We start from the raw sequence: 22485 nt of genomic DNA, 5'->3' as shown, positions 1-22485 counted from the left end.
ACTGTGCATGTATTTCAGTGTCAGTTTCAAGTCAGTTTCAGTGTCAACAGTGTGTCAAGGCTTGTTTGTTTACTGCTGTCAGTTCAGAGGTGCTTGATCGCTGTAAACTGTATCACCAGTGATGATTAATTTTGTAATTTATACAGAAGCATACTTATTTCCATATACACTTTTTTGCTTTCTGGGGTTAGAAAGTTTCGGGTCTCCCCCTCCAGTTACAAACTTCCCATGGGGTACCAGAGAGGCAGAATTTTTGAATGGCTGCGTAGTGCATTTTTCACATTCCTTCGACAATCACTGAAAATTGTTCCAGTCATTAACCCGCTGCATTAGTTAATTATAGGTCTTACAACTTGTCTTTACAACGCTTTTTGGATGATAAAAGAAGACAAAGGAGTTAGTTTAAGGGCCGACGTGATTAGCTAGAATCCAAAAATTCCTTTGTAAATTATTGCCTAGCGAATCCTGGAGCTTTTAGATCTTTGGATCGACACAAGGTTCTTTGTCACGCGTTCATCGTTTGGATTTTGAGCTTGGTTCGAACCAGTCAAGTCAGTGGTCCAAGACCGGAGCACAATTAACATACTTGAGATTATTCAATCGAGGGAATTTGATCCGTGTTTACCTGGTGGCGTATTGAGTTTTCACAACGTCGAAATATCATGGCCTCGCAGAAGATGAGGGAAGAATTAGCGCGACAGTCTGGCTTCGAAGATATATCTTTTGCCACTCGAAGCTATCGTCCAGAATATGCTTCAACGCCAGACATACGAGGAGTGTACAGATGTGAGTAGAATAAGAAGTTAAATGAGCAATTAATAATATGGTAGCAAGCGAGCATTTTCGAGATTTAACATTTGTTGTTCATTTCCTTAATTCGCTGCAGCGCAAAGATGGATTCGAACTTCTGAGATCGAACCAACTTTACGAGCTAAGCTGGCCTTCACATCAGGTACGCGTATTTCTCATCGTCTGTCAAATTGGTATAAGAATGTTTGGCTTACAATTGCATAGAAATGCGAGGCAGTTACACCCGCAAGGCCCGGAAATGTTATCCTTTCTGATGAATTTAAGATATTTGAGGGATTTAATGTTACTCGTCTCTTTATTTTTGTTTCACCCATACAATATTTTAAGAATCCCCTCGGATTTCTGTTGAGCTGTGCAAATGGTTGTTTATAGTTGAGTGTATTATGTTGTCGATGATTTTCTTGTGTATTTGTGGTTTCGTCACCCAGGTGGTAAGGACAGACAAGGTCGCAGTATCTTGACAATACCAGCTGGAAAGACTGAAGATTTAAGCGTCGATCAACTTGGAGATACACTCTCCTATTTAACTCAAATTCCGAGGTTTGTTTTGCTTTTTGAATACTCAGTTCCACCACTTTAATCATTGTTAATGGAGTCAGTTATTCTGGAATTATTGATTTCAAGATTACTTTTCAGCTAAATGTACACCGTGTGTGACATTTCGAGAGCTGAAAAGTATAAGCTTACAAATCAAGAGGACTGATCCATCTTTTCGGTTTCAAAAGTTTCCTAGCCGTTTTCTACCAATGCCAACAGTACAAGACAATGTATTTATTGTGTCAGGACAATTTCCAAATTTGCATTTTAGCTTAATATTTGGAAGCTTTAGATAGAGTTAATTATCAAGTGAAGCTATGATCCTCACAGTTATGAACAGTTAGAGTTAATTATATTGGCGTAATATCTTTTGTTCAAACCGCGTAAGCTTGAGGCTTCGTGAGAAGTTTTGGAGATGATCCAGATACATATAGGTGGTGCAAGGCAACCTTCTGTGGAATGCATTGACAGACATAATTCAAGATACAAGTTTATTTATCTTTTCGTTGTTGACCTTTGAGGCCATATTATCAGTCAGTTGTATCAGGAACGTGTTTTTTCCAGCATTAAACAAATGTTTTTGTTTTCTTTGAATTAATTGATTACATCTATTTTTGAGAATATTGATTCAGTTCTGGACGTAATTCATAATTTATTTTCTGGAATATGCAATGCCTTATTACCTGTTTTGAATGATGAATGGCAGAAAATGAGTTTATGGTGTATATCATCATATTTTGTGAGTCCCTGTTTTTTCACTCCAGGAAAATTGAAGCTGGAAAGATTAGTTGTTTTTGTACTAGAGATCATAATTATTTGTCTTGGATGAACTGTGGCAATATATATCTTTTGCCACTGTTAAGTTCCTCCACAGGTGAACCACCCTGTGTTGGTGTTGTTGTTGTTATTGACCTGAAGACAGAGGATAAATATTACGGCAGCTCCAATTTGCTCGGCAATAAAGTTTGCAAGCAAATAATTCAATGAAAGATCAAACAGTGTCAACTGAGTCCTGTGTTATTTTTTTGGTCTTTCTGAGCTTTTTTAGGCGTGATATTGCAAGATCTTTTCTCGACTACCAGTTAGAGAGTCAAGCAAATTGACAAGGCAGGCAACACTGATCCACCAGCTGGTGACCTTTTCTTTTTCAAGCCGGAACTGACACCAAACCAGTGAAATTCTCACCTGATTTCTCCATGTGTCGAAACTTGTAAAAAAGCCCTTTTTAGATAACACCCTCCTCTTCTTGTGGACTTAATTCCTCATGTAACAAACATAATGTTATCCAAATATTACTGCTGAGTGATATTTTGGGTCAGTTTATTTTATTGAAGGTCTTTTAAAATTTCTCTGAATGGGGGGCATAGTTTTAGTTTCTGGGTGAACATAGATGCTGTTAAAGGTGACATAGTTTTTGAGTGGACCTAGATGTTGTTAACCCATTCATCCCTGAAGAAACCCCTGTTGACAAGTAAAATCACCTGGTGTTAGACAGAGTAAAATCTGTAAGTGGCTAGTGGGAGTTAAAAAGCTAATGCAGTGACTCAACTAAATTTTGTATTATCTGATTGAAAGGGATCAAACAAGAAGTCTCATCTACACTGTTATCATTGATTTACGGGGTTCTTCATGGAAATCTGCGAAACCTCTTCTCAGAAGCTTACAGGTGAGCGTACATATTTGAGCTTACATATTTGAGGGCATGAAATTTCTCTTGCCATCAGGTGTGGTGAAGATACCAGATTTTGTTGGAACATAGATACATTGTAATTTTTCTCCATTGCATCATTGGGGGTAATTGCTGCAGTTAATGGTTAGCCTTACAGACCATCTAGTAAGGCTAAGTTGGAACTTTGTTACCATAAGTCAATACCAAAACTGGTACTACTGGGGGTAATGAACCAGTAATTATTTTGGACTTTATAAATGTATGTTAATAGCAAAAACTATATCTTACCCATGTTAAAAAATAATTATGATAGTATGCACACTCTCGTTGGTCAATACTGTAGCTGTGTTTAGATGAGAGTATGGAAACACGGCTGTGACATCACACGAATTTTGATTGGCTATGTGTTGTCAGATGCATGTTTTGATTGGCTGGTAGGAAATATGAGCATGTATCAAGAAAATCTGTTTCAATCTACATAGAAGTAAAAAAATTGAGAAATATTTTACAAAAGCAATAGAGGACTTTTTTTCTGTGTTTCCATAGCCTCATCTACACACTTGGGGGAGTTGGGAGAATTCTCGACAGTTATGCAAACCCTCGACTGCGTCTCCAGTTTGCGTAACTGTCTTGAATTCTCCCAACTCCCCCTTGTGTTTAGATGAGGCTATGGAAAACGTGGAAAATGTCCTCTATTGCTTAAATAGTTAACTCATTTGTCCATTGATGAGTAAAAGATCTTTAAGTCTCACTTGCAGGACGAACAGGGTTCATTGAAGTCTTAATGCAACATTGTGTTTTAGGACACAGTTCCTGACAGGGTACACAATGTGTATATCATCAAGCCAGATGCATTTTGGGAGAAGCGACGCTCAGGAACTGGACTCAAAAGGGAACAATCCAGTGTCATTTTTGAAGTAAGCATGATTCACCGCTTAAGTGTTGAGAGGAATGGTTTGGTGATAAAAATGTGATAAATGAAAGGGCAGTACAATAATTGAATGATTATGGTGCCCTTCATCCAATAATAGTGGCAGAGTTTATTGGATAACAAATTCATACATTTTTCTTTGTTTACAGACAACACTGTTGTCCTCAACAAGTAAACTTCATGAATTTGCTGAAGACAGTCAACTCACCCAGGAACTTGGTGGCACATTACCGTATGACCATAACAAATGGATTGACACTAGATTGGTGGGTGATGTTGTGCATCATGGTGTACAGAGTAGCTCCCAAAACTATCCAAAACAGTGCTGAAAATTCCATGGGGGATTGGGTTTTGGGGATGAACAGTCAATAATAATTATTATTATTTAAAGAGAAGGAAAAGGGGAAGTCCATTAATGTGTTCAAGACACTTTTGAAGTCAATTGTGTATCACTTGAGTGCCAGGTTAATATTGATAATGATGATGATAATATTAATGATGACAAAATAATAATTTTAATATTAATAATAATACATGTAAAGTCAACTAGTGGTTATTGTTATCACTAGATGACAATTAATATCAATGTTGAAGCAGTGCAGTACAGTACATGTACATGTAAGGTAAAAAAACATTTTCTATGCCTTAACTGGAATGCAATTGTAAGGCAAAAAAATTATTGTTATTACATGAACAATGACTCTTAGCCACTGTATCTTCCAAAGATTGATTTTAATATCATCTTCTCTTCTATTGCAGGAAATTGATAAGCTGTCAGATGATGCTGTCTCATTGAATGAGAAGTTTGATGAGCTAGAACAACACCTTGACACCCACCGGCTGGGGAGTGATATCGTAGAGACTGGTGACCTCTTACAAGAGCATGAAGCTAAAAGAGGATTGCTGGATAATGTTGCACAACCTTTGATCCAGAGAGGAGAACAATTAATGAGATCAATAAAAGCAAATGAACCACCTGTTCCACCAAGCTTGAACTTTGCTGGTAGTGTGGCAGCCATGCCAAGCCAAGAACGCCAACAGGTTGAGAGCATTGTAAGGTTGCTGACACACAGATACAATCAGCTGTTGGACATGTGGGAAAAACGGTGGAAAGAACTGATGCAGTGCATGGATTTTCGGGATTTTGAAGCTGGGTATAAGAAGGTGAGTTTACATGTGCTGCATGTTCTTATGTTTTTCATTCCTCCAGCCAGTTGTTTTCTCCACCAAATTCTGTACAATTATTCATCCAAATTATTTCTTTGGAGTAATCATTAATTCAGGGTCAAGTGAAAATGTTCGTAGAAAATAAAATCTGAAAATGGGAAATGGGTAACATGTACAGTGACGGCATAAGACTGCTAGCCAAGCGCAAGACGTGAGCAAGTCTACACAATATGTAGGTCCTTGAGTCATTTTCAAATGTTCTAAATCCACTACATGAAGCATCTTCTGCAAAGCAAGAAGCTGCTTGATTTTGGTTACTTCATACAGTGTATTAAGTGGTAGAGGAAGATGCAATCGTCTTTTAAGAATCTGCATCAACTGCGTCTTGCGTTAGACAGAGTAAAAAGTGTCACTTTTGGGATGGAAGGGATTAAACAAAGCCATAAGTTGTCCTCCTCTTGGCCAAGGTGGTGAGAAGCATTATTATGAGTCAGAGGATTTTGTATGCTAAAGAATTAGTGTCACAAACTGCTTTGTGGCTCAAACAAGTAATGCAAATTAATTTTGGGAATGGAAACAACAAAAATAATAATGACTTATATATTTATCCTCTTTGGTGCTGAAATTTGACTTTTGTGAGGTGTGGCATCAAGATCAATGCTTGTTCAACATCAGCCATTGAATGAAAATGTAACTTAAGTGAGGGGTTAATGCAGGGAGTATGTGAAAGCCTTGCTTGAAAAGAGAAAACAGTTCTGCTAGTTGTTTGCAATATGTTTGCCATTAAACTGTGGAGGCCATTTGGATTTACATGTACTATAGTCCTTATGTTTCACCTTGTTTATTTGCAGGTGATTGATTGGGTTCTTGGGCCAGGAGAGCGTTATTTATCAACATCAAAAGATATTGGAGATTCAGTAATCAGCTGTGAAATTTTAAGAAAAGAACACGAAGAATTTGAGCTGAATGCAAGGGTGAGAAACTTTCACACATGTGTTTACATCTACATGGACATGTATGCCCTTCTTTTAATGTACCACTAAATTATTATTATTATTATTATTATTATTATTGACCAGAATCTCTGCAAATGTACAAAGGCCTTTGTTTTAAAGAAGTGCAACCTCCGCCTCCAAGAAAAGGCCTTAATAATTTACATGTATAGAAACGATCTTTGCACAGTGAACAAAACAAAGGAGTTTATGAGTTTATACTTTCACCTAAACAACTTCATGCTATTTAAAAACTGAAGGGGGCTTGACTTGATGTACATGTAACACAGTTATGGTCACTGATGAAAAATGTGTGCTAATTTAAAAATTGAGGAGCTCAAGCAATGACGACAACAGCTACAAGAACTCTATCTAAAAATATTATTCTCTTTTATTATTACAGTAGTTATTTTGCAATTATTTCAAGGCGATCCATATGGAAAATGTGTATCAGCATTCCAAAAACAAAACTAGTATTCACGAACTGTGTGGATGTTTGGAGAGAAAATAGAAAATTTATCGTCAGAATGCTCGTGTCATCCACAAAACCTCAAATTTGATTATTTTACGTCGTTGTCGGGACAAGAACAGCAAAGGAATGTATCAAAATGTGAAACGCACATGTGGGGTGTGCAGAGGTATCATCTCTGCTAATTAAAACTATGCTGTGTGGCATTCTTTTAGCCATTGTCGTCATCCTTGCTTAAGCTCACTATGAATGGCCACTTAAGTTGCCTGAAAAGAGTAGCTAGTTTGGGATCATGCCCTACTCTTTTCGACTAGTGTGAGGGATCTTTAACGTCCCACAGAGGTTGTGAATATTGAACTGGGTTTTGAGAGAGGGTCTACGGTTTTATAGTCCTTATCCGAGAAGACTTGAAGTAATATTTCAAAAATGAGTGCGAGTGTTTCATTGGATTTCCAATCTCAAGAAAACATTAATTTTGAAACCACAAGGCTGCAGGCCAAGCGGTTCAAATGTTTTCATGCATTTGGAAATCCATTGAAGCAAGACGCACACCTCTTTTGAAATTACTTCTCCAACAAAAGAGATTATAATTTAAATCACTTTTTTCAAGTCAAATATTTTTTGTACACCTCATACATGCATTTGCTCAGAAGCATGTGAGGGCTATTGAGAAACCACTCGTTGCTGTTAATTGATTTCAAAACACGTGTGTTTGAAAGTATTGATTTCAAACCACATGTGTTTGAAATTCATTTATTAAATCAACAAGTAGTGTGTCATTGGGTTTCAAACTCATCTGCATGACCAGAATGGGGGGATGAAATTGATTATTGGCTTACTAACTTAAGAATTATTAATGCAGCACTTTCTACTCAGTTTTTTTCAAAACCCTGAGTGTTAGTCCAGTTGGAGTTGAACTCGCAACCTCTCACACGGCAACCCAATGTTCAAACAACTGATCCACCGGTGCACGGTGTACTTGTCATAAAATTGGGGAAAGTGTAATAATTATCTCCAAGCCTTATTTTGTATTTAGATTCCATCACATCAGTAAACGTTGGATTAGTCTTTTCTTTAAAATGGGTAATTTTTCACTGATGGGATGTGTAAATGATAAAAAAACAATTATTGGGCACTTACCACGATTCATTTCATTTTCCCCAATTTTATGACAAGATCAGTGTCATTTTGTTTGAGTGACATGTGTCAATGACAAGAACGCTTTGGTTTCTTTATTTCAGGAGGTGATCAACCATTTTGCACAGGTGCGTGAGCTTGCTAAAAAGATGCTCCATGAGAACCACTATGCCTCGAAAGATCTCAAAACGCAGAAGGAATTTTTGGACAGAGGCTGTCGGGCTTTTGCCATGCGTATGAACAGGAGGAGAGATGTCATTTTGGCGTCATTGAAATTCCATAAGGGTGCTGGAGATGTAAGTCGTGGGTTTTCTGTTCATGAAATAGGACCTCCATAAAAAAAAATGATTCAACTCATACGACAAATAAATTGAAGTTATTTTATCCACTTAAAAAAATTATAATATTATCGTTCAGACAGTACGCGGGCTATGATTGGTCAATTTAGCGGTACGTATCCTACAGTACTGCTGGGCCCGATTGTTCAAAAGCCGATTAACGCTAACCCCAGATTAAAAATTAACCAAGGAGTTTATTTCTCTGCTCCCAAATGCTGGTAAACACTGATATTCGGCAAAACTTTACGTTAGAAGAAGTCACTCTTGAAAGACAAAAATAAGCAAACGAAACTTTCACCAAAAAGTTAAAAGCATGAAACAAAAGTTTACGCTAATCCTGGATTAAGTTAATCCACTTTTGAACAACCGGTCTACTACCCTGTACGACAATTTTGATGCAACATTTTCTAGCAAGCTTTTCATGCTGTTTATGTGAAATTAACTCGTGAAACTGTTCGAATCTTGCAAGCAACAGTTACTATTTCAAAAAGCCAACAAGAATTATTCGTTTTTCAGATTTTACACATGCCAATGATTCGTTGAACCTTCCGCTTGACTTCAACTAGTTTCCTTTCTCGTGCTCGATCACCTCAGAAACAGAATAAATTTCTTATTAACTTCCTTTTCACGGTCCGTACTGTAAGTTACTGATCCTCGTTTTTTCCCGTTCACTCATAGCCTAGAGAAAGCCTTTGAAGAGTTATTATTTATTTTATTTATTCCTTATTTCTCTTATGGAAGACAAATTCATGCAGGCAGACCCTCTTTTGAGCGTGTATTATTTCCTTTCCTTTTCAGTGTTCCGTTCATTTAGACGACTTGTTTGAACTGCTTTGCACAGAATCTGTTCTTTTGTATGACTATGAAACCGCAGAAAGGATGCTGAAAACACTGGAAGAGAAAGCTGAAGGTAGGCAAAAAGTAGGGTTCATTAATTTTGAAATATGATGGGCAAGACAGGGCCGTAGCCAGAAAAAAGTTATGACTGAGGCAATGTCCATCGTTAAATATTCTTCGTAGGTATTTTAGGTGTTTATGTCGAGTACATTTTGAGGACAACACTGGAATCACGCTTTATTTTAACGAATCACGAAAAAATGATCGAGGCAAGTGCCTCGGTTTGCCTCATACTGGCTACGGCCCTGCAAGAGAAGCGTGTCATTGAGAAAAATTAAATGAAGAGTTTTTGTTTTTTCCGTTTTTAAATCCGATTTATTGATCCGATTCGTCTGTATATCTTTGAAACCTCCGTTTCCACTGAAGTTTAATTAGAGACCACAGGATTTGTCCAGCTCCCTCCCAGCATCTGTCCCTTTGCAAGTTTTGTTCGATCTTTCTTTAGATTGCGTTTTTAAACCCTTGTGTAACATTTGAAAGGGCCTCTTTCAGTTCCAAGGAAGACCAATCGCTTATAATTGACCGATAATTCTGCACAATCCCTTACTTTTTTCTCTTTTTTTCAGCCGTAGTTGCGTCGTCTGAGGAGACATTGCGAGACGCATTGGCCGTGCAGGAACTGATGAATAGTCCAATTGTTGACATGCGCGGAGAAGACGTCACTCCAGACTACAGTAGGGGTATTGCGCATGTTCGCATGACGCTTGATGAACTCAGAGAGCGGAAGCTGCGGACGGACGAACTTTGTGATGTGCGTAGAATCAAACTACAACAACTGCTGCAGCTAAGACAAAGTGAACGGGATGCTGAACAGGTAAAAGCTATGATGAAATGACCACTTGGCCTGCCCATTTGTCAGAGCAAAGCTACCTCCTCCTTGCTAAGATCTACTGTAGTTCTTGAAACACCAGTTGTTGTCTACTTTGTGAATACCGACTTTCAGTCTCTCATGCCCCTCTTATGCATTCTCTAACATGACAAACCCACTAATCTGCCGAGGCCACCTTTTCTTAAGCGCAAACCGGTTGGTTTAGTTGGTTGAGCATTGGACTACTGTGCGGGTAGGTAGTGGGTTCACTAACAATTCACCCCCATCACCGTCCACCCACCCCCGTCACCGGCATCACCCCAATCGACTACTATTGTCGTTGCGCATACGTCCTACGCATCTCGAGATACTCTGCTTTCCTATGTGTGGTGCTTTCTACTAGAGGGATGTTTTTGGGCAGTTTAAAACTATGTAGGGAAAGCAGAACTTAGCAAGTGTCCTTGGTATCCAAAAAGAAAATTGGGATAACCATGCATTTTTCAGAGATAATTTAGGGTGCCTTCGATTGACCCTATTGTGGAATAAGAATACGTGGAGTGATGATTTAAAGCGGTGTGTTTGGCGTTTTGAACAACAAGGACAATAAAGATCACCCTGCGAGCAGAGCCTCCTTTTGTCTTTTTCTTTACTGAGGAGGAGAAAAGGAGGCTTTGCCCGAATCGCGTCAACTTTTTGAAGCCGCCGCAGCCCGAACTTCTGGACTAGTCAATCTTGTTTTCTCTCGTCAAACCGGTTTTTCCAGTGCCAGCGTCAATTTAGTGACAAAACCGATGGTTAGAATTGAGCACGCTTTACCATGAAAAACCAAGATGACGGCGAGATCTGGCATATTAGGCCTGGGTTCGAGACTGCATCCTGGCAACATGCACATACTCAATAACGATCTTACTCGATTCGAGTCTTTCTCGAGAACGCCAAAATCGAGCAAGCAAAAGAAAGGCTCTGCTAGTAGGGTGAATAAAGATATGTTTAAAGTAGCATTTTAGCCGGTGTTTGACAATTAATTTTAATGTGAATCTCCGTAAAAACGAAGGATTTCTAACTTCTATTCCGTGTATTCCAATTCCGGAATACGGTCAATCGAACGCACCCTAAGTTTAATTTCGAAAAAGAGCGCCATACATTGCTTTGTGTTTTAAAGCTTTTTTACAAGTATTTTTGATTAATTCTGTTTGAAAAATGCGAGGTTACCCCCACTTTTCTTTTTGGAATTCAGTGACACTTGTTAAGATCTGCTTTTCCCGCATATTCATAAACCGCACAAAAATACCTTTGAATTAGTAAGTACCGTCCTTAAAACCCTGATTGTTGGTGTGATCTGGGATCGAACCAGCGACCTCCCGCACATGCAGTGGTCCGATACTCAACCAATTGAGCCAACCGATCGGATTCAAATTTGTGACAGAAGTTATCTTTACTAACCTCGGTTCCTCGTTTCATGGTCTTCTGTATTCTCGAAGCACTCAGCAAGCGCGTCCTACTAAGCGAATATTACTATTGAAAGTTGCGATTTCTTAGTCATTGAATTAAATTGTCTCAGGCAACAGAATGGATAAGTCAGCTACGAGACGCTACAGAACATAATCTGGGTGATATTGGGCGGAACTCTGAGGATGTAGACTCACTGCAGAAGGAGCATGAAAAACTGGAGGCTACCGCTAGGGTAAGGGTGAATTAAACAATGTAGCGACGTGGAAAATCTTACGTTTGAGCGTTATCTCTTCCGTTTCTTTCAGTCGTTTCGCATAGTAATACGTTTCAATTCGTTTCCCTGGCGTTTTTGATCAGACTTACAACACCTAGTTGTAATTCCGAACCCATTGAATCAGTTTTTAGACCAAATCACGTACCCCAGGCCGACCAGTCCCGAAAAATAGCCTCATCTCAAACCGAGTACGTCAGCGAAGCCGGCAGGTACAAAACACAGGTCACAGATCACAAGTCACAGGTTTTAGACAAATACAGAAAGAAACCTAACTATTCATTAAAGCTAACCTTAGACCTAATTAGGCCTGAACAAAAGCTTTTAGGCCTCATGTTAGCATGGGTGAACGGTTAGTGTTGTTTCCGTATTGGTAAAACAATGACTTGTGACCTGTGAGCTGTAACCTGTGATATGTACCTGCCCCAGCGAAACTGGACTGGGTGACGAAAGCAACCTCGTCTCCGGGGGCTTCTTGGCTTTCAATATGGCGGCTCCACGAGCCGACTAACTTATGGCGAAAGGCCCGTTTACCGTTTTTTCCTCGTAGACAGGTCGCAAAATGTGCGTTACCAACCAGAATTAGGCACCCTCTGTCTTTAACGGATAGAACTATGCACTCTGTAGAAAGTTAGAAACAAAGCAGAGGTGATGAAATTTAGAAATGCTCTCTACGTCACACGACCATTACGTAACATGACCAAATGATCCCATGGACATTCCTCCGAAGAGTCCTTTGTTCCAAAGAGATTTCCATCATCGAGGGAATAATTAGGCAAAAATGAACAGTCCATATTACGTTATAAATTAATTACTATCCGGTGTATTTCTTTCTCAGGAGAAAAGTTACAATGAGTGGCATAATAAATTTCAAAGACTTCCATTTTCATTGAGAGTTGGCTTTTGAACTTAAGATAGTTCCGTTGCTTTCTAATATTGCTTGCATGCTGTTTATTTCCAGAGTACCTATGAATATGGACGGCAATTTCTTCAAGCTTCTTTAGTGCTGCGCCGCACTTGCCGTTATGAACTGACACCAAACTATGAGATGGAAGAAAAGTTAAACAAGGCGTGGAGCGAATTTTCGACGGCGATGGCAGAACGAGGGGCCAGGTTATCCGTGGCGCTTATGTTTCATCGGAGTGCAGAAAAGGTAGATTTGATCGACATTAGGGTTTTAATACAATTTTAATCACATTGTTTGTGATGAAAACGTTTCGTTATACCCAGCATCAAAATCGCTTCGACGAAAATCTATCCTTCGAATCTTTTCTCAGTGGCGATTTAACAGGGCCCTCGGAGCCAAGTGATAGTTTAGCCGTAAAATGCAATTAACCTCAGTGGTGCCGATTAAGTACTTTTTAATACTCTTCAACTTATCATGCATTTAGTATAACAACCGAGGAAGGAGTTGGTAAGATACTGTGATAGAACGCTGCATCATAATTTTGGTTGATTTGTGACTCCCGGCCCCTCCCCCCTGCGCGGGCCCTGTTTAGCTACGAGGTTGTCACTTTTGAGAACGGAAGATGAAGTTTACAAAATGATCGGGAAAATGTTATTTCTTCATCTGCAGAATACCACGCCAGTGCGAGCGCGTTGCTGAGCGAAGTGACTACGCTATGTGAGAAACAAAAATAGTAAATTCGAGTTTACAGGTTCTCAATACGTGGTTCGCGTAAATTCAAGAATAAATGGGATCTAACTGGACGTTGCAATTGGCAAGGGAAATGCAGCGGGTATATAATGGGCAAACAGACAAGCTAAGTAATGCTATTGGATACGATATCGTCGACCAGCGTGGCCTGGGAAACTCTTTAGTTCACGGCCAAGACCAACTGCATTGATGATAAATGCAGTGAAAATTTCCAAGGTCACTAGCTGGAACTACTCCGTTAGTCCAATTCAAGACTTCAGAAACAACAGATGCAATTTCATGAAGAGTTTATTACGAATCCAACCTTCGCTCTGACGAAGGGCTAACGCTCGAAACGTCACCTTTTAGAATACCTGTACGGTGGTCAATTTACATTATCAACTCCGTTGATAAAACCAAATTTTTGTGATTAAGTGTAAGCAGCTGAAAGCGTGGCCTTGGGCACTAGTCCTGGAAAGTATATCGCGTTTCTGAATGGTCAGTGGCGAATGCATAAATAGGTTATAGAGTTCAATGGAGGTTTTAGATTGCAGTGTGGAAGTTGCTATGAAAACACGGATGGAGTAATTTTTTTAGTATTGTAATAAATAAATAAATAAATAAATAAATAAATAAATAAATGTTTGAACTTGCTCGTACATTTCGTGATTAATTGAAATTCGAAATGTTTTGAAAGATCTCCATCACTCGTGCCCACAAGTCAAGAAATGCACGAGCAAGTTCATACGGTTTCCTATTCTTTTAAAGCCTGTATATTGTCACTTTCTACTGATTTATCAGATATGTCCAGGTTTGACCCTAATTAGATGCACACGGATTTCAATAAGCGTCACGAAGCGTCCCCTTGCTCTTCTAGACAACTTCAACATCACTTGTGTCTCAGAATACAGACAATTTATGTCACACAGTGTCCCCCAAATGCTGCTCTTTAAGTGAAGATTAACTGCTGCATTTACCCAAAGCTAAAAATAACGCTAACCTTTACCCTTACCTTATTGTTGAAAATAGGTAGCAAATGCTTAGACTTAAAGGGACACTTTGTGTTGGATGTCAAAATTGGGCGTGCATCTAATTAGGGTCAAACCTGGACATAAGTGGATTTATCGGCCATTTCCCGCTTAGTCTATCTCCAACCTTCTTTTCAACGGCAGTATTTAATGGGATGTGTTCATATTGATTTCATGAGAAGGACTTTGCGCTTACTAGTATTGAAAAAGATCTTGGGGAAACTCGGAAATTGACTATTCATAGTCGCGAAGTAGTTTCCTTATTTTCACTTCTTCCTGCAGTTCATACAAAAGATAGAAGAGATCAAATCAACATACATGACCGAAGACCTCTCAGACGACCTCACCTCCGTAGAGGTGGAAGAAGAAGTCAGTCGGCACACAGATACCAAACATGCTATCGACAAAGAACACGCCGAGGCAGTTGCTATGGGAAAAGCTTTGATTGACAGAATGCAATTATCCCCTCTCTATGACGAAGAGGGAGCGCCAAATCGTCCTCCACATCTCTTAGAAGAAACTCTATTGAATTTGGAAGAAACAAAAGTTGCTTGGGACAGAGTTTGGAACGACAGAGATGAGAGACTTCATCACTGGTTGAAACGTGGAGATTACGAACAGCAAGTGAGCGAGGTAATTATCTATACCAATTGCCTTTACAGACTTTACTTAACTTGTTGAATTCGAGCCAAAATTATTTTTTTCCGGGATGTGTTAACATGAACCACGCTATCCGGCACTTGATACTTTTTTATCCAGCGCCCCTGATAGTGCTGGCTTCCCTTCAACGCAAGCGCCTGGTGTGTGTTTCTCCAAAGCTTTAAAACTTCAGAGATTTATTCTCGGTGGTGGATCAGGGATACTCGGAATAAATCCGAGAGTGCCTTTGCAAGAGTCGAACCTACGACCTTCCGTTTTTTGTTTCGGAAGCTCCACCTCTGAGCTGTGAGAGACTTGTATACTTTTTCCGACTATCTCCGAGTCACCACCGGAAGTAATTCTCCTTCAGGTGTCTCAAAACTAAAAATGTTCATGGAAATCACGTGAATTTAACCGCTCTAAAAATTGATTTTTTGTACTTGGGGCCGTTTTTTCATGTGGAAAATCACTATCGCTCCCTGGGATCGATCAGTATGTTATTCACTTGTCATTTGGGGGTTATAACTGATGTCATTACCAGGAAGCCGCTGCACTAATTCTACTTTCCCTTTTTTCTCAAAACTGAAGGTTTGGCTAGTTGTTTGTACGTTTTGAACTCTAAATCGCAAGTTTCTCAACCAATTCACCTGAAATTTGCACAGATTGGTCCCAGGTACCTGTTCTTCAAAACCGTGCCTGCAAATTTTTTCTGCTCTGCTTCATTTTAAAACAAAATTGTTTTTCCTAGAAAAGAACCTGTTTATTCTTTTCTCCATGACTTTACCACCAAATGTAAGACCTGTCAAGAATCCGAAACATGGTTTTTTAGCCAAACGAGTCAAGAAGGACATGCAGTGTTCAGGACGTTCTTCTCTTTATTCCTTTCTGGAATGGAGCTTTATTTATAGATATGATTATGCTTGTGGGAAAGGCTTTCTGTTTACTGAACGCAATAGTTTTTCCCGTTTTTTAGAGGGCCATTTCCGAGTTGCTGTTTGTCTCGGTTTCGAAGTGAGGTGCTCAACTATTGTAACGGAAATGAGTGCGATTTGCATAAGAATACGCGACCCATTTGAATGGTTGTGCGCCAGGACTCGCTTTGAAACTGAGGCATGCAGCAACTCGGAATTGGGCTATTGAAAAATCAATTTGTGGAATTATAAAGCTACCAAAGAGGCAATGAGTCAAACTGTTGTGTACTAAACTTCGGAAACACGAGAGAGATGTGTGTGTGTGTGTGGGCGATCCTGAAGGCTGGATGATACCACCTTTACACGTGGTCCACCATTAGCGTAATTTCTTTAGGAACGTACCTTCTGCGTTGTCTCAATTGGGTAACGAGGTTTTCATTTTTGCTTTGAAGTTACTCCAGTGGGTGAAAGATAGATTGGAAGAAACAGAGGGCATCCAGTACGTTATTGGGGAAAATCTGACCGAGGCTCAAGCGCTCTCTTCTGACCTGCAAAAACTGGAACTGAGGCTTAGGGTTTGTATTCTTGATTTTCACCTTGACATCCGTTTTTACATAAGTGTTTACTTGAGGCCATTTTGCTGCCCCTAAATAAAGAAATGACAGCCGTTTGTTGTGCCCTAAGGGGCTATTTACATGAGAGCGGGACGAACTCTGACCGGAGTGAGTTCGTATCGCCCGAGACGAGTAGTCTACGAGCAGTCTACGAGCAGGCCCTCTTTCGCCGGGCGAGGAGAAGACGTGCACGAGAAGAATGGCCGCGCGAAAGGGCGTGGACATTTCAAGACTTCATACATTACCAGCTCCGGAAGTTCTAGAATTCCTGTGTCTCCAGAGCCCTTCGCTTTCTCGTGCCAAGGCCCCGCCGACTAAGAGAAGCGAAAAGGGAGACGCGGACGAGAATACCTCGAATCCAGATTTCACGCGCTCGACCAACGAAGCGGCGAAAGAGGGACTTGCTCGTAGTCTAGAGACGAGAAACTCTCGTACCAGTCTGAGTTCGTACCGTCTCTCACGGACAACAAATCTCAGATCGCGTCCAGAGATTTTAAGCCCGTATGCTTTTGGTTCAGCGATGTATTTATTAGACAAAAGATATCATTTCGTCCCGAAACCAGGCACCGAGCTTTTCGTCCCGGTTTTATGTTAACGGCTGTAAAAATTTCATACTGGTGTGAGTTCGTCGAGGTGTCATGTCAATACCCCTTAGGGTAGTGGTTAGAAGTTAATGCTCAGTAACCGCGAAGCCAGGCCCTCTCTTTTTCTACCTTTGCGGTTAGCCTGGTCATGTGACGGATTGACAAACTTGTTTACAACCCGAGAGACTCGCTCTCTTTTCATTCGGTTCTCAAGAACAGAGGAGAGATTTTGAAAGTTGAACGAAAGTGGTAACTCCGGTAAATAACTGCAGTTTTCCATTGGTTTGGTTTGTCTTCTAGTTTTAAGTCTTTATTTCACGGGGCCCTCAATCGGACCAAACCACAACACCGGGAACTCCGTACGGGTAAACGGCGGGAGTATCTATGATAGTTGTTTCCTAGAGAGAGTAACAAGGCCTTGCCATCGGGTGATGGCCAGGCGTCACTGAACCCGCTGCCGGAATCGGTGAAAAGTGGCCTCGGGGTCGACCTATAGTTCATTCTGCGATCTTCGACTTTGCGATCCCGGGACCCTCGTTACCTGCCGACCACTCTTGGGTAGGGGACGAGTGTGTGTGACTGCATTTACAGGTTTTGCCGCCGCGAGGATGAGCTTCTCGTAGCAACCGACTTGCAATGATCTGTGATGAGCTTCCCTTGTACAGAGTCGCGGTCGGAATGTTTGAGCACTATCCGATATTAGCGCAAATCCCGCGCAACCCTTGTCGGTAAGCTCCTGTGGGGAGCTTAATTCAACTAATGCCCTTTACTGGGCCCTTCAGCTATGAGTTGTGAACCGGAAGTGCAACCTACGGGGTTGTGGTACCGCTAGTGGGTAGTGGAAGCGGCTAGCTGCGACCCGCAGATAAGTCACCGACTAAGGCGCTGCCCCAAGGTATGCTGCATCATGTGAGATACGGCAGAAAATAGGACGGGCACCCGGAACGCCCGGAATCATTTGGGAGTGCGTGCAGTTGCGCAGCTGAACCTAATAAATTTGTTGTTCAGTGGATCCTTAACGTCCCACATGACAGAATTTATGGAGTGGCCTTGAACTGAGTGCACTTTCGCTCTATACAGAGTATTTTTAAACTGTAAAGCCATTTTGTATGATTATCACATTCAAGTCGTTCCTGATGGTCACGTAAATGAATGACTCAAGAAGTGAATTTTTTGTTCGCAGTAAACTTGTTGCAGTCGGAGAACACTTTTATTGCTCTAATTTCAATATATTTTACGTCTGTCAAGAACAGCCTCGAACTCTGGGCGGCGACAATGGATATTATCAATAAAAGTTATCAGCTGCTCCCTTATGTGATACACATGTTAAAAAGTTATTTAAAGACCAGCAAACTTCCAAAAGCCTCGAGATGTTTCCATGCCCTCTCGGGAACGCGACACCTTTGCACTGATTTGCCGTCGTTTGCATATTGTTTATAACTACAAATGCTCGCAGAATGGTTAAAATGCTTTCGGCGAAATACTTTTCACTTTCTCTTCTCTGGGATTGGCAGCTAATGTCCTTTTAATACGCCTAAGGCTATCTCGAGTTTTTGTCTGCGTAAAGAAGCCAACCTTGTTAAGGGGACCCTCGAAAAATGCTCACAGGCATTGTTTGCATTCGCCGCTTTCAGTAAAATGTCTCGATGCTGTATGCGAAATTCATGCCCTACTGTCAGAAATGTAATTTGATTCCGTCTTTGGCGACCCCTTACAATTCGCGCGAGCGCGCGAGTGAAATGTAAACATTTGTGTCGGGAATGAAAAGTATTTACTCAACGGGGCGTGGAAAAGCTTTGGAATTTTTGTTGGTGTCAGATGTGTTGGTATTTTGGGGCGAAGATTTGCATAAGTAATAAGGTTTGAACTGTCGCCCTGTCCAAGCTTTAGCGATCTCGTTGTTTTTGTCATTTTTGTCGTGGAATTTTGGTTTTACTGGATTGCATAAAGGTAGGTTTGAAAATTACGTTGTACACTATTTTGACAGGAAGCCACTGGAGTGTCAAGAGTCCGTCCTATGTGCCATTAGGCAAATTTGATACAGTGCATGTTCATTTGATCTTGTGTTCGATTGCATTGATATGGAGTGATTTCTCTTTTCTTCCTCTCGGATTTATGTTTTCTTCCTCTTCGGATTTCAACCAAAATTGATGCTTGTCAACATTCCATGAGACGGAATGCGTGTAAGAAAAAACGCATCGATTCATTGTTTTAGTGAATAAATATCTCTGGGATAATTTGGTAAACAATTCTTTCTAGTCACTATTGTCGGTGGCATTCAATTGGAAGCATTTGGTTTAGCTTAGCTCAGGTGATCCGTATAAAACGACGTTATAGTCTGAGCCAGCCTTGCGTGTTGACGATGACCAGTGCAGTTATGCTTAATAGTGACATTTTGAACTATTGTAAGTTGCCATCACTATTGTCTCTACTTGAAAATTTTGGCGTTGTCCTCTTTCCAGTTTCTGAAAAAAAACCACATAATGCTGATGAAATAGTTTACCTAACAATGCAGTTTGCAGATGCCGATCCAGTTGACATGTGAATGGATTGATCGGAGCCGGCCTTCTGTTTATGAAATCTAAGTGGTTATCGACATAGGTTGTTAATTTCGTTTCAAGATTGTTCTATATACCAGCACCTGTGATCGTAGCTCGCTAGCCCGTGAAAATGTGATTCGACGGTGTAAACTTTGATGAAGCTTTTTCCATGCATCAGTGCTCGCTTTCCTCTCAACTTTGTTTGGTTCTATTGCGTGTTAGGAGGTCAGAAGTAAGCAGATCAATAATTAATTGAAAAACCCACTTAAAACAAGCGATGGGATGAATATTGAACCACGCGGTAAATCAAAACTTAATAACAGATGAATGTGACAATTATCCGATCAACCTTGACTTTTTGCGAAAGTTTTTTACTCAATGTTTTGTATCTTTTGGGAAGACGGGCGCTGTGATAAAACAAAGAGGTGTCACCACAGGATTTAAGTGTAGTCAATGCATTTTTAGAAAGGAAGTCCGTTCCGACCGAGAGGGTCAGAAGGTTAATGCGAATATCGTTTTTTTAATGTCCGAGAAGTTGGGTTGAATTTTCCAAACCTCATTCATTTATTACCGTTATTTATTTCAAGAAATTAAAAAGCTCTGGAGAAATTTCAAAAGCATATTTTATCGATTCTAGCCAAGGAAATTATTGTAATGGATTTTACTCAAAGCTGTTTCTCATTTGGAGCCGCATTGTTGAAGCTTGATTTTATTTCCAAGTGAATTGTTGAGAACCTTGTTTTGATTGTGATATGATGGTGCTTTCAACATGACTGATGTTGGCCCTTGCATTCTGCATGCATTGACATTTTAAGCCGTGGTTTGAAAACTGATATTTACTGTCAGATGTAATCTGCAGACAATGAAACTGTCACCCACATCTTTTTGAAAAAGTGTATAATTTAATATTTTGCAGAACGAAACATTTTAGCTTACTGGCTTTTCAAAGAGCTCCCCAAAATGATTATTTTATGCACTGTTTTTTAAAAAATAATAACGTTATTTTAAATACACGCAGTTATACCATAAAACATTGTAAACTGCAGTAAGCAATACAATAAGTATTGTAAACTCTTCCAAGGGATCATTGGGAAAGGTTGTTGAACTTCAGCTCGACATGGTTGCAAAATGAAGTTGCTTGGCTTAAGAATATGATGATTAAACAGAAAAGCACTCATGGAGGGGGGGGGGGGGGGGGCGGGGGAGGGAGAGGGGAGAGTTTTGCTAAAATGGATGGTAAAATTATTATTGGCTCTATCATGTTGTCTTCTTGCTGCAAACAAACCACTATAGTTCCAGGTATCCAATTGAACAAAATTGAACAAAACACCAACCAAATGCAATCAAATGATTGGTGTTCGAATGGATTTGACAATCCAACAAAATTTAACAATTGATTTGCTGTGAGTTTGATTGTCATGTCAATCAAACCAAATAATGCCTAATCATGTTTGATTTTGTTTGGACTACACATCTTGACACCTGAAACTAAGTAAAACATGCATGAGTAATCATAATGCACAATATTTTGAATATGGAATGTTCAGTGATACATTGAGAGAACAAAATATTTAATGCTATTTAAATTCATTATTGTGTATATTTGCATAATATAGTAGCAGGAAAGAAATGGCATTTGCCCTGAATCTTACAGTCAAGTCACCATTTCACTCAATACAACACAGGAAATGGCACTCAACATGTAAATAACCATAACAATTGAAACAAGCAAAATGCTGTTTCCTGGAGTCTTTCCACACACTCAAGAGTGGCCAATAGTGATGTGGATAGGAGCAGAGTAATTTCCAGGGTGACAGCATTTAAATAAGAGCAAGGGCTTGTAGTGAACATTGGTGATAAAAAATAACAACTGAACAAGTAAAACTATTTTTTCTTTAGATCAAAATCATCGTAGACTGCTGACCTTGTGCGAAGTTGATAATTTAAACCCCAGTGGGAACGAAAGTCCCCTGTTGTTAAAAAAAAAAGATCAGTGGTCTCTCCTAGGTCTGAAATTGATAGTCAATCTTTCATTACAGGAGAAAGAGGAAGAAGTTAATGAACTGATACAAGTGATAAAGTCATTTACCAGGACTGACGAGCAGACAGTAAGACCCCATGAAAGGATGGCTGATTTGTTGGAAGAGGCCTGGAATGACCTCAATGTGCAGTTAGAAGGGAGAAGAATTCTTTTAGACACTTCAGTTGCTTTTCATCAAAGTGTTGAGCAAGTATGTCTGAGTGCATTTCTAACAGGTTGTTCATTAGAACTGAAAACTGTATAATTTTTGGGAAAAGGTGGGTGGAAATAGGTGGTTGGTTGCCCTTAGATATTTACGGTACCAAACAGGTGGATACGTCATTATGGAATGTCATCGTGGCATAATGTCCATTTGTAAAAAAATGTGGGGGATTTCTAATTGCAAATAATTGGATGATGGTCTAAAACGTTAGAGGTAATGCTGGCACTGGCCCATTGGTAATAACATTGTTAGTTGTTATGGGTTTGGGCTTCTTATGGCCATGATTGTCCAGCATGGCCTGCTTGACTTTAAACTGTGCATTTTTGGGTGATTTGAAAGACTGTAGTCCATGTGGTAGAATTTGGAAGCGAGCAATGATTTCCTGAGAAGCTGACATAGTTTGACTTTGGTATTTCCTCTAAACTTTCACTCAAGAAATTATCAATCCCAGTTTTGATTAGTCATGCCATAATTGCAGAAGAAGAGATAAGGCCATAACCAGGACCTTTGACCTCAAGAATTTATAGAATGTTCGGTAAAAGTTCGTTAGTTGGTATTAGTCGGATTATAAAGCTTTAAGAGGAAATTTTTGTCTTGATCTGTGTTAGCATTTCTCGCCAGCTGCGATCTGTTCTCTGCATAAAGAGACTCGTTCTTCCTTGCTTTATAAGGCCACTGTGAATGGTGACATTTTGTCAGCAGTCATTGCTTGTGTCATCCAGAAACAATCATCAATCATGGTAAATCATTTCAGATTGGTTATCTTTGGAAGCTCTCTTGATTGCTTATGGCTCAAGTATGGCCTAAGGTTG

At 39.9% G+C, this 22485-nt stretch overlaps 1 protein-coding gene across 1 annotated transcript in view; it reads left to right on the top strand.

The window, feature by feature from the left end:
- The first annotated feature begins 439 nt into the window (after positions 1 to 439).
- LOC137984421 (muscle M-line assembly protein unc-89-like) overlaps positions 440 to 22485 on the top strand; it is a 166977-nt gene continuing 144931 nt past the window's right edge. Inside the window, 16 exon segments of the mRNA XM_068831598.1 lie at positions 440 to 786; positions 887 to 952; positions 1239 to 1350; positions 2923 to 3013; positions 3820 to 3933; positions 4097 to 4213; positions 4707 to 5111; positions 5966 to 6088; positions 7817 to 8008; positions 8849 to 8960; positions 9514 to 9761; positions 11317 to 11439; positions 12440 to 12631; positions 14425 to 14775; positions 16145 to 16267; positions 21470 to 21661. Coding sequence (XP_068687699.1) covers positions 663 to 786; positions 887 to 952; positions 1239 to 1350; positions 2923 to 3013; positions 3820 to 3933; positions 4097 to 4213; positions 4707 to 5111; positions 5966 to 6088; positions 7817 to 8008; positions 8849 to 8960; positions 9514 to 9761; positions 11317 to 11439; positions 12440 to 12631; positions 14425 to 14775; positions 16145 to 16267; positions 21470 to 21661 — 2685 coding nt within the window. The 5' untranslated portion in view covers positions 440 to 662.

The sequence above is a fragment of the Montipora foliosa genome, chromosome 14 (genome assembly GCF_036669935.1).
Source record: "Montipora foliosa isolate CH-2021 chromosome 14, ASM3666993v2, whole genome shotgun sequence".
Classification (NCBI taxonomy): domain Eukaryota; kingdom Metazoa; phylum Cnidaria; class Anthozoa; order Scleractinia; family Acroporidae; genus Montipora; species Montipora foliosa.
The sequence above is the reverse complement of the archived record's forward strand: the minus strand, read 5'-3'. Positions and strand labels throughout refer to the sequence as shown.